Source organism: Chiroxiphia lanceolata, chromosome 1 (assembly GCF_009829145.1).
Source record: "Chiroxiphia lanceolata isolate bChiLan1 chromosome 1, bChiLan1.pri, whole genome shotgun sequence".
NCBI lineage: Eukaryota > Metazoa > Chordata > Aves > Passeriformes > Pipridae > Chiroxiphia > Chiroxiphia lanceolata.
In genome coordinates this window covers 97,292,939-97,309,619 of record NC_045637.1, presented here as the reverse complement: position 1 = coordinate 97,309,619, position 16,681 = coordinate 97,292,939, and the positions used below count along the sequence as shown (strand labels likewise).

At 39.3% G+C, this 16,681-nt stretch overlaps 1 protein-coding gene across 1 annotated transcript in view; it reads left to right on the top strand.

Annotated features, from left to right (window-relative positions):
• Positions 1-16,681, top strand: part of LOC116790523 (collagen alpha-1(XV) chain-like) — a 124,834-nt gene that overhangs the window by 70,559 nt on the left and 37,594 nt on the right. The window contains 8 exon segments of the mRNA XM_032695946.1: positions 649-684; positions 1,203-1,355; positions 5,494-5,562; positions 8,397-8,441; positions 10,844-10,879; positions 13,421-13,483; positions 14,382-14,417; positions 14,511-14,594. Of these exon segments, the coding sequence (XP_032551837.1) occupies positions 649-684; positions 1,203-1,355; positions 5,494-5,562; positions 8,397-8,441; positions 10,844-10,879; positions 13,421-13,483; positions 14,382-14,417; positions 14,511-14,594 (522 nt within the window).

Below are 16,681 nucleotides of genomic sequence, written 5' to 3'. Positions count from 1 at the left end.
CTGATTTTTTTCTGAAAACCTTGATTTAATCTATATTGCAGTATCTATTTTAATCATTGTTACCAATTAATCCAGGGAAGATTACAGGGGGAAACTGCAGGATGCACTGAAAATAGATTCAGTTTGTTCCTTGGAGTAACATTTGACATGGGGTTTTGCCATTGCTTTTGGAAGAAAACTATCATTTTACTCCTGATGCTTACTCATTTTTTTCAAACCTTACTAAATTTATATTTCTGTTGAGTGAGCAAGGACAGGAGCTTGCCAATATAACAATTAATTCCACTAGATTCAGTGCAATTTGGAAAAGAGGTATTATGCTGTGACTTTCTGTCTGTTCAATGAACTAGAAGTGGAAAAAAACAGTATGTAAGTGAAGTGTATAAAAGCAAATCTTGGCAAAATCTTGATTGCTGCAGAGGAACCTTAAAATCATACTACTCGTCACATCCTGTGTTTGGAATTACAAATAGTTTTCTTTTTAACTATGAGATTTGATGTTTAGATAAAGGACATTCACGTAAAGGACATCAGATTAATAACACAGAAATTTGTAGCATTTTTATTAAGGAAAAATATCATAAATTTGTTTTTGTTGCCTGTCTAATGCTCTTACTGCAAATATTTAGGATTGATTATCTTTTACAGGGTGATCAAGGTCTTCCTGGTTCTGTTGGTCCAAAGGTAACAAAAAGACAGTGTCTTTATAAAGTGACAGTATCACTCTGATACAGGACATTACTGAAAAAGGGATGAGAAGCCTAAAAGATTATTGTTGTGAAACCTAATGAAGTCAACAAACTTGGCTTCTCAATTGGCCAACATGCTTCCTTATGAAGCTTGGCCAACAGGTTGAGAGAGGTGATACTCCTTCTCCACTCTGCTTTCATGAGACCACACCTGGAATACTGTGTCCAGCCCTGGGGCCCCCGGCATGGCAAAGACTGTTGGAGCAAATTCAGGAGAGGGCCATGAAGATCATCAGAGGTGGCCGATCATCTTCATGATGACCAAGGCCAAGCTGGACAGGGCTTTGAGCAGCCTGGTCTAGTGGAAGCTGTCCCTGCCCATGGCATGGGGATTGAAACTAGATGAGCTTGAAAGTTTTTTCCAACCCAAACCATTCTGGGATTCTGTAGATCTACTTGCTTGCATCTAGTTATGCACATTTAGTATATGAATAGACTGACTTTTTATTTTAGGGTGATACCGGAGTCACTGGATCAATAGGCCCCAAAGGAGAAGCTGGTGCTCTTGGGTCTCCTGGGAAGCCTGGACCACCAGGACCTCCCGGGCCTCCTGGACCCCCTGGACCTCCTGGACCACCAGGACTAAGCTATAGCTTGGGATTTGAGGTACTTTGCTATTATGGGGTTTGTTGTAGGTATGAATATATTTCCTCCAGAGGAGGGACAATGTGATCACCTGTGTATTTTACAGGTATTTGAGGATGAATTTATGACAGGGAGAATAATTTTTTCTAGATTGAAATTTGCCTAGGAGTAGCCTACATTTTACATTTGACCATAAAATTGGCCATGCTTAGACCATGGAAGTAATTGACTTCTTTGGGCAATATTCATTGAACTATTTAGTGGTAACAGTGTTCAGGTGCTATTTTTGATGCTTATATCATTGCTAATATAAAATACTCAAATACTGTACTACAAGGGAAAATTCTTTAGCACTTTTTCTCATGTAAGTAATTCAGAGCAGCAATCAAAATGTACACAGAGACCTGACAGTATTCATTAAAAGGGAACTCCAGGCCCCCCTAAAATTATGGCATTTCCCATACTGTCACTCATGAGGCCACAAGTTTAGTTTAGGCATGGGATGGTGTAAAGTGTAAATACAGAGACACATGTTGGTCATTTCTGACCTCATGGGCTGTTCTACGTAGAAGAAAAATGTTCTATTAAAAAATAAAATTGCAGATGCTACTCTTTATACTTCTGAAAATAATACCTTCTTCACTGTAAAACATGAGATCTGGCAAAGTCAAGATGCGTTTTACATATCATTTGAGAGCTGCTTGTTAAGATGATCTTGTTAGAGCAGAAGGTGGCTTTGCAGTACAGAAAGGCAAGGGATGCACACCCAGGTTCAAGAATTAGAGCTGTTACATTAACATCTTTGTGAAAAGAGGTCGAGGAATTGTCTACATCAATATTCATATATGTGTCTTCCTTTTTTTTTTCTTTTTTTCCATGCATTTTTCACTTCTGATTTAGCTGTTTGGCTCGGGAAAGACTTCCCAGAGTGTTTTATGTCATGGGATATAATAAAAGTTTGCGTAGCAGCTGAAGGCAGTTTCATCAAAGAAGTAAGCAATGTTAGACCAAAACTACTGGCCATCCACAGAACTGCTGCAGAAAAGTGTAGTTTAGTTACATGTTTCTCCCAGTATTTGCACTGCCCCTTTTTTTATTTCTCTTTTTGTTACTCTAGAGACACCTTGAGGTGTTAAAGAGGCGACAACTAATGCTTATTTAGAGATATATTTTGCTTTCTGATGTCTGACTAAATAATATTGTACTATATACACTGTTGGTTAATAATCTCAATGGATTTCAATGGACAAAAGAATCTCTCCAGCAGTTCACAAGTTCTTAATTGCCATCACTGCAATTGTTAGAAAGGAATAGCATAAAGTTTAATTGTGCAAACACTCCATTGCCTTAACTTAGACACACCATAAAGACTGGTACAGAGTGTTGCCTTAGTAAATGCTTGTCTCAGAATGAGTTAAGGACTACTGGTAAGTCACATCTTCAACCCAAGCCTGGTCTGAGTTTTATCCCAGGATGATGGCTGACTTAAGTCATCTTCTATGACCCTTGAGGGCCCAGTCTTGAGAGATTCTCCACTTTTCCCCATTCACACTATCTGAAGCCAACATGGCCTCATTATACCCCAAAGAGTCCCCTGCAGTTAGGTACTTAGGATCGAATTCTGACACTTTTGATACCTGTCTCAAAGGAGCAAAGTAGGCAGATGAGCAGGAGAGAGTGAAAAGTGGAAGTCCCCACTTTTATGGATGCAAACGCAGACGGATCTCAGCTCTAACTGCAGTAAAAATATCTTAACTGGCTTTATCTTGAACTTCATCTAGTCCAAGCAAAATTGGCATATTTGTCATTTCACTATGAGGAATACTACTGTAAACAGGCTTGCTAGTTCTAGCTGATCTTTTGAATGCCCACCTCTGCCATCTGGTCTGCCAGTTTGTTAGGGTGACACTACTTTTTGGTTGGCAGTCTGTTTATTGCTGTAAGGCTGTTTCTGCAAAACATTCCTGTTAGCACTTGTTAGCATCTGTGATCAGTTATGTGCAAAAACCAAATGGCATGGGGTTTGCTGGCACTTATGCTTGCCAAAAGAACAGTTTGAGCTGCAGAAGGTACCTGATAAACCCATTAAAAACATGCAGATGTCAAAAGAGATGGTGTTACATAAAGCAGGCATCAAGCACCCTCTTAAAGGGAAAAACAGACTGGCACAGAGCAGTCAAGGGAAAGGACCCAGAAACACAATTTGTGGTTTACCCTAAGCAGAGAGTGTTTGGTTTAACAAAGAGAATATAAGGACATTTTCTGTTGGTATTTGATACATTGATGGCTGATGGCGGAGCATACTGAAAGTCTAAATAACATTCAGTCTCAGGTGAAATTACATGAAAAGTCTTCCTTGGCCCCAAAAGGAAGGGCTTGATTCCAGCTGTGCATTCCTTCTGCTTCTCTTGCTCCTGTGGAATTGGCAGAAAGGGCAAAAGAGTTAGATCCCTCATTTTCAGTGGAGTCAGGTCAGCTGATGTTTTCCATAACTTCGGCATTAGGCTGTCCGTCGGTAGCAGCTTAAGCTCATCTAATTGGTCTCCCACCCTTTCCCTTACACCGTCTCCAGAGTGCATCACACTTATGCTAATCCTAGCCATTTCAAGTCACTAACTAGCATAAAGCTAAGTAGGCAAGGAGTGTGGGTCCTCTAAACATGACAAATTGATACAAGGGCTCATGGTCACTAAGAGGTGGAGATTCTGCTTTGTTCCAGTTCCTTTTCCCATCTCAGACGTTCCTGGTACATGCTTGCCCTTCACATGCACTAACAACCAGTGTTCCATCAATTTTTCAGCAAGCCAATTTAATTTACTTTAAGTTTAGAGAACCATCCCAGAATGATCCCACACCCAAAAAGTAGCATATTTTCTGCCATTTTAGTGATTTAAAGGAAAGTGAGAGGATTCAACACATGGCACTGATGTTGAAAATGAAAGCTGTATGGCTCTGAGCAAGGAAGTGGAACAAAGAAAGATTAAGATTTTCTCTTTTCAGAAAAAGGCAAAAATTAAGCCAGCACAGCTGCAATTAAAACTGTGGCTAAAAGTAAGTGAACAGTTTCCTGCTGGCATGGTTCATCCAGATGTTTTGAAGCACATCTAGACAAGTCTAGACTAGGCATAAGACAAGGGATAGGAGCATGACAGGGATGGTGCTGGGAGTGAAACAGATAATTATGGCAACCTGCAACTTTACTTCTTTGCTGCTTTGCAACTGGCAGCTCCTGCTTCTGCCATGGATCTGGAATGTCAAAAACAATGAAAGCTGGAGGGAGGTTGCTGCTTTCTGTGTAGTTTCCTTTAAAACTACTAGAAAATCTCCACAGAAGTATGGATGCTGCTCTCAAAGACTCCCACTACACAGACTTCTTTCTGAATTCAACAGAAAGTCATGGCAATGGACAGTGTGCTGGAGCAGATAACCTATAAGGAAATTCCCAGGGAACCAAGCTTGCTCAGTCTGGAGAAGGCTTAAGTCTCCATCCCTGGAAAGTTCCAAGGTCTGAGGAGACAAAGCCCTAAACAACCTGATTTGAATTTAGTGTTGACACTGCTTTCAATAGAAGGTTGGGCTAGGTGGCCTCTGAGATCCCTTTCAACATAATGAATTGTACAATTTTGTGATGGAACACTTTTTTCTGCTCAATCTCAGTAAGCTGTATTTTAGGCAGGAGTTCAGCATTCAATTAGGAAGGATTTTCATTTGTGAAAAATTATTGCTGCTCTTACCAAACTGTCTGCAATGTCTTTTGGCCATAAGTCAGTTCTGTAACCCTTACTAGTCATTATGGTGTTTCTGTAGCTGGGTGGTAGGTAAATGCAAAACAGAAAAATACTGCTACAGAATGCTTAAACATAGTACATACTTAAAAGTGTGATGTCTCACTTCTGCCTGATGCTCTGCAGCCTGAAGTGCTGGAGGAATGGTGTCAAATTGGCAAGATAGTAAAGAACAGAGTTTCTGTAAGGAAGATCAATATGGTTTTATCACATTTGAGTGGAGCCTGTCTCCAGAACATCATCCATTGGTCAAAAAAAAGGTTAATGAGAAAAGATAAAAATATATGTTTCTGGTTTTTACAGGACTCCAAAAAACAGAGCAGTTACAAAATTTTAAATTCTTAAATTCTGTAGCATTTTTTCTCTTCCGTTAGGACATGGAAGGATCAGGTACCATTGGCTTGTTTAGTGAATCCAGAATTCCAGGACCAAAGAGGCCAAAGGTAAGTGGATTTTTTGAGGGAAGGGAGGTAGTTTGTTGTTGGGTTGTTGAGAGATTTTTTTCAAGACAAAAATGTCCTCCTTTCTACACTGGACTGGATTCACTTGCTCTAGAATGGTATTACAACAACTGTGTCCCCCAAAGAGTATGAATAGTATTTCTCTGATACCTCATTAGCTCATGATTTGTAGATTCTACTCTGGTATATTCTTGAGCTATTAAAGGATGATATAGGGGGATGATATTATCTAGCTCTCTATTTCTTTTTTTACCCCAACAGATTCCCTTCTTGCATATGAAGATGAATTAAGTATATGAAAATGAAACTGAAATGTTGTAGTTTGACAATCAAATGTGCATAATTTGACGTGCCACTTTGAAACTAAAAAATTGTTCCCAGTAGTGTGGATCAATGTCACAGAAAAAGAGATGCTTTTTTTCCTCCATCACTGTGTCTCAGGACATTTTTTGCTAGTGTGGGACACTTTAAATAATCAAGTAGGGAATATGGGAATATAATGCATCAGTGCCTACAGATCATTTGGATTTACTTTCATTCTTAGCAATATCATCAAAACTGCAGCCTATGATGCCTTTCTCAAAGCAGGCAATTACCCAGCATTTCCCTTACAGAACTGTCTGCACTGTTCCAGTTTGGTTTTCAGATGTCCTGCCCCTATGCTCACTCCAAAAGAAATGTTTGAACTTTCAAAGCATAGATTTGTAAGGATGGCTCTTGTTGTCCAAATTTGGAGAAAGTGCTGCTGCTGCTGACCTTGGGCTATGATAGATGACAGACTGAACAGTAGGCAACAATTACTGCAAATAAGGCAAACCCTGTACTGGAATGTATCTGAAAGATACAGATGTAGAGATGTTATTGTTACAGGCCTTCCCTCAGGGCTAGTGAGGCTGCACTGAAGTACCGAAGCCATTTTCTTGTACTCACTACAAGAAGGATGTGGAGAACACAGTCCAACAGAGACCTGTACAGAGGACATGGGACCTAAAGTCCATGGCCAATGAGGAGAGGCTGAAGGAGCTCCAGTTTAGTCTGGCAAAAAGGGAGACCAAGGCATGATCCGATAGCTGCTGGCAAGTCTCTGAGGGGCAACTGCAAATATGATGAAGCCAAACTGTTCCTTGTAGTGTCAGATGGTGCAACAAGGGACAGTGGTCACAATTCACAGCTTGAGATGTTCAGGCTGAGACTTACGAGAAGCCTGTTCATTAGGAGGTTGGTGCAGAACTGGAGCACTTTGCAGAAGACCTGTTGTTGGAAGTTATCAAGACTTTGCTGGACAGAGACACTGATCTGATCTAGAGCTGGTGACAGTTCTACTTTGAGGGGATGATTGGATTAGATGGCCTCCACAGGCCCTGTATAACCCTATTTCTATGATTCCATGAGTCATCAGAAACTAACTGAACACTGGGGACAGGAGTGACTTTGAGCAGCTCTCTGCTGTGTTGGTTTAAAGTACTAATAATCATGAGTCATTGAAGTTATAGCTGACTCAGTTTAATAGCTTAAAGACCTTTGACCCCTTTTATACCTTTTCCTGGATACTAAAAAGTGGCACAAAATAAGTTGCAAAAATAAGAATTGAATTTGTTAGCTGAAACAAGCTAATGTCCAAAATCAGGGCCAAAATTCCCTATTCTGATCTGCCTTAATGGCAACCTTACTCTCATTTTTGGTTTTATAACAGGCTTTGTATCCAAGTGACTCAACTATAAATATTCAAAAAATGTCTTGTTGCAGTTGAAAAAAATTTTCCTATCACTGCTCAATTAGTCTGCAAAGTTTGAATCAGTAAAAAAGGTAAATAAGAATTTTGTTGTAATCATGAAAATGCTTTTATGTACTAACTGGTACTGCATTATGAGCCACTTACACCCATGAGAACTCCAGAGTCCCCAGTTGAGTTCAGGTGAAAACAGAGTATCTACTTCTAAGAGGGTTGCAACTCGAAGCATCTGCCAGGAAATATATTACATTTGTTATAACTATGTGTAGGAAATAAATTACATTTATTGGCACTATATTTGTAGCTGCTGAAATTTTTATTCATCTTTTATCAGAAAATAGTTGTTATGTTTTGAAGTAAAAGTATCAAATTTATTTTGTCTGTGGGCTCAGCTCTCATTTCCAGGGTTTCTAGTCTCTTTCTTCCACAGATCAGTGTAAAGTTTTGTTTGTGTTTTAGCATTATTTAGCATTTATTAGTACCATCATATTCTAGATAAAGACAACTCAATCACTTTGCTGAATTCCTTTTTTTTTCCATTCAACTTTTGAAAGTGATCAATAATGAACTGTTGTCCATTTTACCATCAAAGAGTCATAATTGTACTTTACAACTGATGTCACCATACAGAGACATGATAGGAATTTGCATTTCCAAATGTTTTTTGAAACAAACCTTTTGGGAAACTGCTTTTAAACCAAGCAAGACTGTGTTACCTCTAAACTGGTAACATGTTAATTTTAGCCAAGAAAGCAAATTCAAAAAATTGTAAGCAATTGCAACAAATGCAATTGAATAACTTTATTTCTAATATTTTCTAAAAATATGTGAAGTATTCAGTGACAACACTAAAGTTGTCTTCATAAGAAGAAATCTTTAGATCTTTGCATGATAACATAGAGCAAGGCAGTATTTGTCAGAACAACCACCCTAAAACAATGCTTATATTTTATTACTCTCAGTTGATACTGTTACAAAAACATTGTTTTTGTAACAGTTGTGGTTGTGAATTAGGTTTTTTTCTGACAAAAATTATTAGGAAATGCTACACGGATTTACCAGTAAATTTACTGTGTTTTTATAGGGTTCTGCAGGAAGACAAGGACAGCGTGGACCATTAGGACCAAAGGTACAAACACTTGAAAGCTAATCTGTTTGGCTTTGGCATGTATTCTTTATAGTCTTTATTTCTATATTCCCAGAATTTGCCTGAACAAAACATGTTCTGTTTAATATTCGTATACTAATTAAGTATTAGACAAGTTTTGTTCCCATTTACACTAGCTACCCAGAATGTGTATTATTAGAATTATTTCATATTCACACCAGAGCAATGAGTAAATCCTAGACAGGCCATTACATACCATGGCATTTGTGTTTAATTTTTGTAGGACATTTGGCAGTTTCTCTTTTTTGGTCACTTATACATCAGTTTGGTTTCCCAGAGGTTACATGTACGCTGTTGAAAGAGAAATCTGCAGGAGGAGACGTTCTGGCATGATCCTAGAAACTGATAGGAAAACATTCTGGAAGGTGTTGGGAGCAAGAAGGGAGGTGTCATGACTACTTTGCCTTGGTTTGGATTTGAGCTCAGTAGTGACTGAATTTTTCCACTTCGATGCTGCTATTGGTTATGTAACCCATGAGGAAAAAAATGGAGAGATGGAAAACCAGAGAAGAAAAGGGCAGATTCACAGAATGGGACCTTAGACAGGAAGAGGCTTTTCCTATTCCTACATAAAGTTTGAGTACTGTTTAGGTTCAAAGTACAGCATGACAACACCTTTTCAGCACCTTAAACGTGAAGTTAAAGAAATTCAAAGTCTTCATTGCCCTGGGAAATGACATTAACATTGAGAGAGAGGAAATGGAAGACAGTAGGTGGGGGCCACCCTCCTGTTCCCCTAAAATTTACACCTGAACTCACACACAGCCCCAGTCACTGACTACCCACTGCCAGCAATAACTGCATGCAGCTGATTCCTAGGACAATAGCCATCAAAGATCTGACCAGCCCCCTATGTCTAGAGTCTATGGAGCTCAGCTTGTAAGGCTGAAAAAGCCCCTCTCTCGGGTACTACTCCTGTTAATGCTGGAGCACATTACTTACGAGTGAAAAAATGAAAATTTGCACAACACGTGTTGATGAGTGATGCTGCAAAGGACTGGCAAGAATAGATGTGCTCTCACATGATGCCTCTCCCTCTCTGTGCACATGAGAGGTGCCGAGTCTCCATGCTGAAAATAGATTTTTTGTTAAGAACTTGTTCTCTGCCCTTTGTTAGAAATTTTGTTTCTAAGAAATGCTGCTTTACAAACACTTCAGAAATGAAGGTAGCATGATTCCTAGGATTCAGGAACTGGACCAGGACTGAGAAGGTAGTCATAAACCTCAGCCAAGAGACTTCACCATCACCTACACTAATGTTTTAGTTGTTGAGTCTTGTCACTGATCCCCAAGATACAGGAGAAACAGAAAGGAACATATTACCTGACATCTTACAAAATCAGGTATAGTAGGGCAAAATTAATATAAAGTGGTTATAATACACTATCATTCTCATGGGTATGAATTCTACACCCACTTTTCATGATTATAAATTACTTCACTAGGCAACAGTGGCAAAATACAACAACCACCCACTTCCAAAAACCAAGAACTAATGCATCACGAGGAGTTGAAGGTATCGTTCTCTTTCATGCAGCCTTCACCATTCAAATATCCCACAGTAGTACAGCTGTGAGAGAAGACCTGCTGCAATCAGTTTTCTCTCTTTCCCAGCAAGTAAGCATAGATCCAAATTTTGCTTTCGCTTTTATTATTATGAAAAACTATTTTCATTAAAAAACAGTCTAGAGTCTTCATGCACTCATGAACATAAGCACTCCTAAAAAGCAGCAAGCGTAAGCATAACATTTGAGGCAATGGCTGTACCTCCTTGATGATTTATTCCTGCTTGTATTCTCTATCTCAAATGAAGTAAACAAAATTGCATATTCTCTGTCTGCGATGAAACTGAGGAACCATGTCCACTTAGAGCTAAGTGGAACAGTGGGAATCAGTTCCGAAGGTGAAATGGCGCATTACACAGTGGTGTGATGTAGTGGCTGGGTAGGTGGAGAGAGCAGTAGTGTGGGGGAAACTGAGTTAACTGTTTTGAAGGAACATGGTGAGTCCTTTGCAGAGGCACAAGGCCATGGTTGCATTGCTAGATCTGGGGAATGTTACCGTGTGCTGATTTCAGGCATCAAAATGAAAGTTCAGGCGTGTGGCTTGGTAGATGCTCAGCAAAATAATGTGTGGTGACCAGAAACTGTTGAGATGTGGGTGGCAACTGGGAGATTAAACCCCCAGAACCAATTCACAAATATATGCTGAGCATCACTTTACCAAAAGTACACTGTGTTTTTACTACCCATTTTAAGCATTTAGTTTCTCTTTTTTGTAGGGAAAGTATAAACGTGTATGTTTAAAATCCTTGTAGCTATTGTTCACTGTAATATCTGAGCCCTACTGTGTCTCTGTTTCAGGGAGAAAGAGGCAACACTGGTCTACCAGGTTCAAAGGTGGGAAGTTTATTTAACCCAATCTAAAACCTCATCCATTTCTTTCCTCAGTTTCCTTTCATGTCTTAATGCACTCAGAGGATAATGAACATTTCTTGCTCTGTCAGCGTATTGAAGTCCAGGATGGCTTCTCTGGGAAAACAAAACCCTTTCTCTGTTGAATTGTGATTATTAGGAGCCAGTTTAAGCTGGTGCTTAAGACTTCTGCTTAAAATATGGTTAAATTTGCATTTTAGAGCCTTGGGTGCAGGGTGCCATGGTGTCTTGTGAGGCCCTTTACATTTTCACCAGAACAAAAATTAAAATCAGCCAAGCTTATATATAGAAAACTAAGTTCCACATGCCTCCTACTCCTTGATATCATGGTGTGTAGCTCGCACCCCACACCGGAGCACTTCACCCATGGCACAGGTCTGTACTACAGTAGAAGGTTCATCTCTATCTTTATCCCTGCCTATTCTACTCTAAACTCCTTTTGGAGCCCACCTCAAAGCTTCTGTTTGTGTCTGTACTGCTTGTTGCTGTCCCTGGCTGACTTGAGTGCCTTTTGCAGGGATAAGCCACCAGAGAGCGCTGATGTAACTCATAGAAAATGAAAATATAAAATAAATAAATAAATAAATAAAATTAAATATAAAATCTTCTCTTGCATTTGGGACAGCACTGAAATCGAGAGTTGCTCTAGGAAACAAGATAAAAGCAATTATGCTTGCTGAGTATTTACAAGAGTATTATCACAGTCTTCTAGCAGCATCTGCTTGTTTACTTTTTTAAAACAGACAACAATGTAGCGTGACTCTGCTTGCCATAAATTCCATCTGCTGTACATATTTTGAGTGTTGTCATTTCACAGAGATATTTTTCAGCATGATAATTAAAGCTGATGCATGACACATAGGACAGTTGCTTAACTCTTCTTAATCTGTTTGAGACTACAGAATATTTTCTTACTTATTCTACATACATATGCTTTCTTCTGAGGTCTTTGTTCTAGTAATTATTATTGTCTCATGTGATAAGTACGTTTCAGGCATGTCTTGTAGATGGAGTGTCTATAGGGCTGTTTAAAAAATAATCAATCTATCTTTTCAATCTTCAGATTTAAAAAGACCTTAGTCCTCTTATATTTGAGCAATGAACTACATTCTTAAAATATGGAGGGAGTTAGAAATCAGGACGTCTCTGAATACGTTATTTGCAGTAAAGCATCTTACCTCTCATGGATCTTTTCTTCCAATTTAAATTTCATTAGGAAAATCAATGGGAGAAATTATTCAGTGTTTGTAATAGTAGGAATTTTTCAAGCAAGTACTGCCTGAAATAACAATACTGTGTTGCAGAAATGCTGTTAGTCCAAAGTTATTTCTTCTACCCAATTACCTTTGCTGCAGATAGATACTTAAAATTCCCCACAAGCACTGAGAGACTTAAGTCCCAAGTACCATTTTTACTAGACATGCAGATACCTAAATCCCGGTAGTTGTTCTGATGCCTAAATTCCATTAACATTCAGAGACAACTTTTATCTTGCACTTGTCTATAAAATGAAAAATAGTGTTTCAGAAATTATACTTTATTCCTGAGCCACACATTTGGCTGATCACAGACAAAAACCAGAAATAAGTGAGAATATCCTTTCTTAATGAAGTAGACACATTAAATCTCTTATGCTGCTACTATCTACTGTAAAAACACAAAAAATATTTTCTTGAAGCAGATCAAAAGGTTAGAACCAAAACAGCCTTTTTCTAAAATAACAAACAAAAAACCAACTAAACAAACAAAAAAAATGCAAAAAAATCCTCTAAGCCAAACAAAAAAAAAAACCCATACAAAACAAAACAAACAACAAAAAAAACCCCCACCAATCTAACAAAAAATAGCCCCACTATGAAAACCAAATAGGGCTAATTGGTCACTTGGATGAATCATTAGGCTGCTCTGTGTCATTTCCTTTCCTCTTTCATACAACACAGAGAAAAACACGCAAAAACTATAGCTCACTGTTTATATGGTCCTTTAAGAGCCTTCTTTTATCCATTTTTTTCTGCATTATCATTTCTGCTTCTGTTTTTCCCATGGAATAGTGTGACTGTCAGATTCCTAGCAGTCATATACAGTCCTATATTTAGCTATGGCAAGGGCTTATCAAACCTTTTTGCCCCACATACCAGCTCCTGAAATGCCTCTCCCTTCTCTTCCTCCAGCCTGAGAGTCACCTAACTGAAGGATGGAAATAAATCACCAAATGTATTTTGGGGAAAGCAACAAAATTCACTCTTTTGCTAACCAGAGGTGGGAGCAGTGAAGAATGACTGAAGCTGCATTAAAAAACACAACCCTGCTCTGGAGACGGTGAAAGAGAAGGAGGAATGGAAAGAGCAGATGACTAATGAGATAATACTGACTCCATAGATGCTCCCCCAAACCTGCCTGTTAGTCCATTCAGAACCATATCTGTCCCTCCCCAGAGTGGGAGCATCCTGCTTGTATGAAACTCAATACAATTTAGAGAGAATAACAATATATTTGTTGTGACAGGGAATGCCGGGCGCAGATGGAAAACCAGGCTTTCCTGGCATTGCTGGGCATCCCGGAGGTGTGGTGAGTAGGGCTATCATAACCTGTGATCACATAAGACACATTGGCTCCCAAACCTATGTCTTAGGGATTAGCAGGAGCCATAACAGTACTTGCTAACAATGTGTGGAGAGCTGGGGCAGCATTTGTCCTGCTTAACCTGGAGTAATTACCTCAGACACCAAACACGGGAGCAGAGTGCCCCTTGCCCATGTCTCCCTCATCAATCAGAAGTGATAAAGGCATCTCTAGAGACTAGTTCTGATTCCTTGATGCTCCTTCTGCTTTTAATTATTCAGAAATCAGCTCTACTTTTAATTAGAGGAAAGCTAACAGGCTCATAGGTGATTTAAATGTATTTCTCATGCCTAAGACCCTCGAGGATCACAGAGCACTTTGCCTGGGAAGTCCCACAGGTCCCTTGACGCCTTTCTCTCACTCGTGCCAGACAAACTGTCTGCATCCCCAGCACAGTGAGCTGATCAAGCTTAGAAATAACCTGCCTGAAAGATGACAGTTTAGGTCCCCTGTGTTCCTCTGTCTGGTCCACTGGGAAATCCCAGACACAACTGATGTGGTTAATGCTAGAAAAGGACAGCACAGCCAGGCATGGCTGATTTCAGTGCAGTGAAAGAAAGGTTCATTGAATTAATTCCCAACTAATTAAATGGTTTTTGCCCATTTTCTTCTGGTTGTCTGTGAACTCTGTAAAAAATTCTGGGAAATACTTTTAAACATCAGATTCTCAGAAGGTCTTAGTTGAAACCAGTTGGCCCCATGTGTGATTTGAGAGAGCTGAGGATTGATCATGATCATTCCATACCTGCAACTTGCTGTTGCACTTTTTGTGAAGCTAAAAAAAGCATATTTCACAATTTTTATTTTTAAATCACTTATGATAATTTTTTTTTACTGCACACAGGGTCCAAAAGGGGAGAAGGGTGACCCAGGACCTCAGGTGAGATTGTGTGGATTTCATTCTTTCCAAAAAAACTATGTGAAATGTAGTACTTGGTATATAGGTTTTCCACATGTAATGCTTTTGAAATAGGGTGAACCAGGACAGAATGGGAACAGTATTGTGGGACCACCTGGACCACCAGGACCACCAGGACCAGTCATAGCAATACCTGAGGTAAGCATGTTTGTCAGGCACTGAAGTGTGTAACTCATCTTACAGAGAAGAGGGCTCAGCCAGTTAACAAACTGGCAGTTATGCTGTTGATATTCAGGTCATAAGTTTACTCCTTAAAATGAAAGAATCTCAATATGTCTCTGTATCAAATGGATTTGTTTTGAAAAGATTAAATAGAAAGAAAGTGGGCAATGACCTTACATACCCCTCACAAACTCTTCAGGTGATTCTGCAGGAGTTGTGAACATCAAATAAAAATCAACATAGAAATACAAAACTGGGAATGTTTAACTAAGCAAAGTGCTCAAGACACAGCAGTATGTAGGGGAGAGAAGTGTTTTCTGACAGTTGTCCACTATACAAACGAGAGCACTGATTCCGTTGTGGAAGCAAGAGCCAAAAGCACCAGAGGATAAAATACTAACAGCTCATAAAAACTCTCCAGTATCCTTTAGATGCACATACATTTTCAGTTAGTTTTGCTTTGTGGACATCAGCCTTTGCAAAGCAATACTATTAGCAGTAATGAAGGCTAGAGATTAGGATGAACCCCATTTCAAGCTGACAACAAAAATCCTTGTAGTTGGCTTGACGTGACATTAAGATCTGGAGAAACTGTGAGTGATTCAGGAAACTTCACCTCTGAGAGGTGGAGGTGCCTGAAACAGCCAGACTTGTCCATAGGAATGCATATAAGGGCAGTAAGGAGCAATTTCTGATTGCGAGAAGGGAAAATGTCCAGCTGAGATATCTGTATTAGGGGGAGCTTGGCTCCAACATTATCATAAAGCTGAACTGCACATAACCTTTTTTTGACTGAAATAACTAGGCTTTCACTCAGGTTTCTGCTACTGAGAGCAAATATAGCATCCCATAGGCCACATCGCCAGTCCCAAAAAAATTGTTTTCTTTATTAAATTTACTGGGATTCCATGCAGAATCTTAGGATCTTGGATCCTGAGTTGCAGATGAGCAGAATTATAGATTCACAGAAATGTTAGCTGTGCGAAGATCATCTAGTTTGAAGTCCTGCTCAAAATGGGACTATCACCAGCTCTACACTTTATCCAAGCTTTAACCAAACATTTATGTTGGAGTTTCTAGAATTCCTCAATAGCTGTGATAGCAACGCTCATGCAAACTTCATGTTCTTTCTCACAGCCCCGCCACGGTGCCACTGTGGGGCCTTAATTCTTATCAGTGATTAAACAGCTCTGTTTGCAGTAATTATAAACCTCAGTGTGTTGCTCCTTAGTTCATTTATACTTGAAAAAACACTGTGAGAGCCTCAGGGGGAGAAGAAAATGTATATGAAATGTAAAAATATTGCTGAAGCTGACATAGCAAACTAATGACACTAGTTTGCTGGAGGCTGCACGGCTCCTTAACACGATAGTCACAGTCCACACATCTGTCTAGTGTATAGCTATGTCTGAAGAAACCTAGCATGCATCCTGAAGAAACCTAGTGTGCATCCTGTGAATTCTCCAGAACTACTGTATGAAATACCTTTACCACACATTACAGAAATGTATAGAGCCTGATAGAAGTTGTATTGCATTAGGTGTATTACAAATCCATACAGAAGCCCATTTCCTTCTCTAAATGCTTTGGAGTTTTAGAAGTAAGCTCTCTTAAAAAATAGGGAGCATAATATAGGTGGCTTCATATACCTGTAGCAAACAGGTGTTCTGGGGAGTTACAGCAAGAGCCTAATATGCTTCAAATCCTTTGTATTGTTAATCATATGATTCCTCTGAGGACTTGCTGTACTGGATTTTGATACAGTTAATTAAACAAGTGTGGAAGTATATGTCACTGTGTATGATATTGAATTCTACCTACCTCACAAATGTTTGTGTAAGAGCAGGACATTTTATACATTTGCTGAGATAGAAGGTTAAATTTTCCAAGTGCGTTTTGTTGGCTCAGTCTCTCATCTTTCATAGTTTGCTTCAGATACAGAAAGAACTTTTGCAAGTAGACCTATCAATGGCAGTTGGAATTGCAGAACTAAAATAAATACCAGTGCCAGCTGTTGTAATGTGGATATTGGCTTGATGTGGGGTAGAGCAGCAGAGATCAAT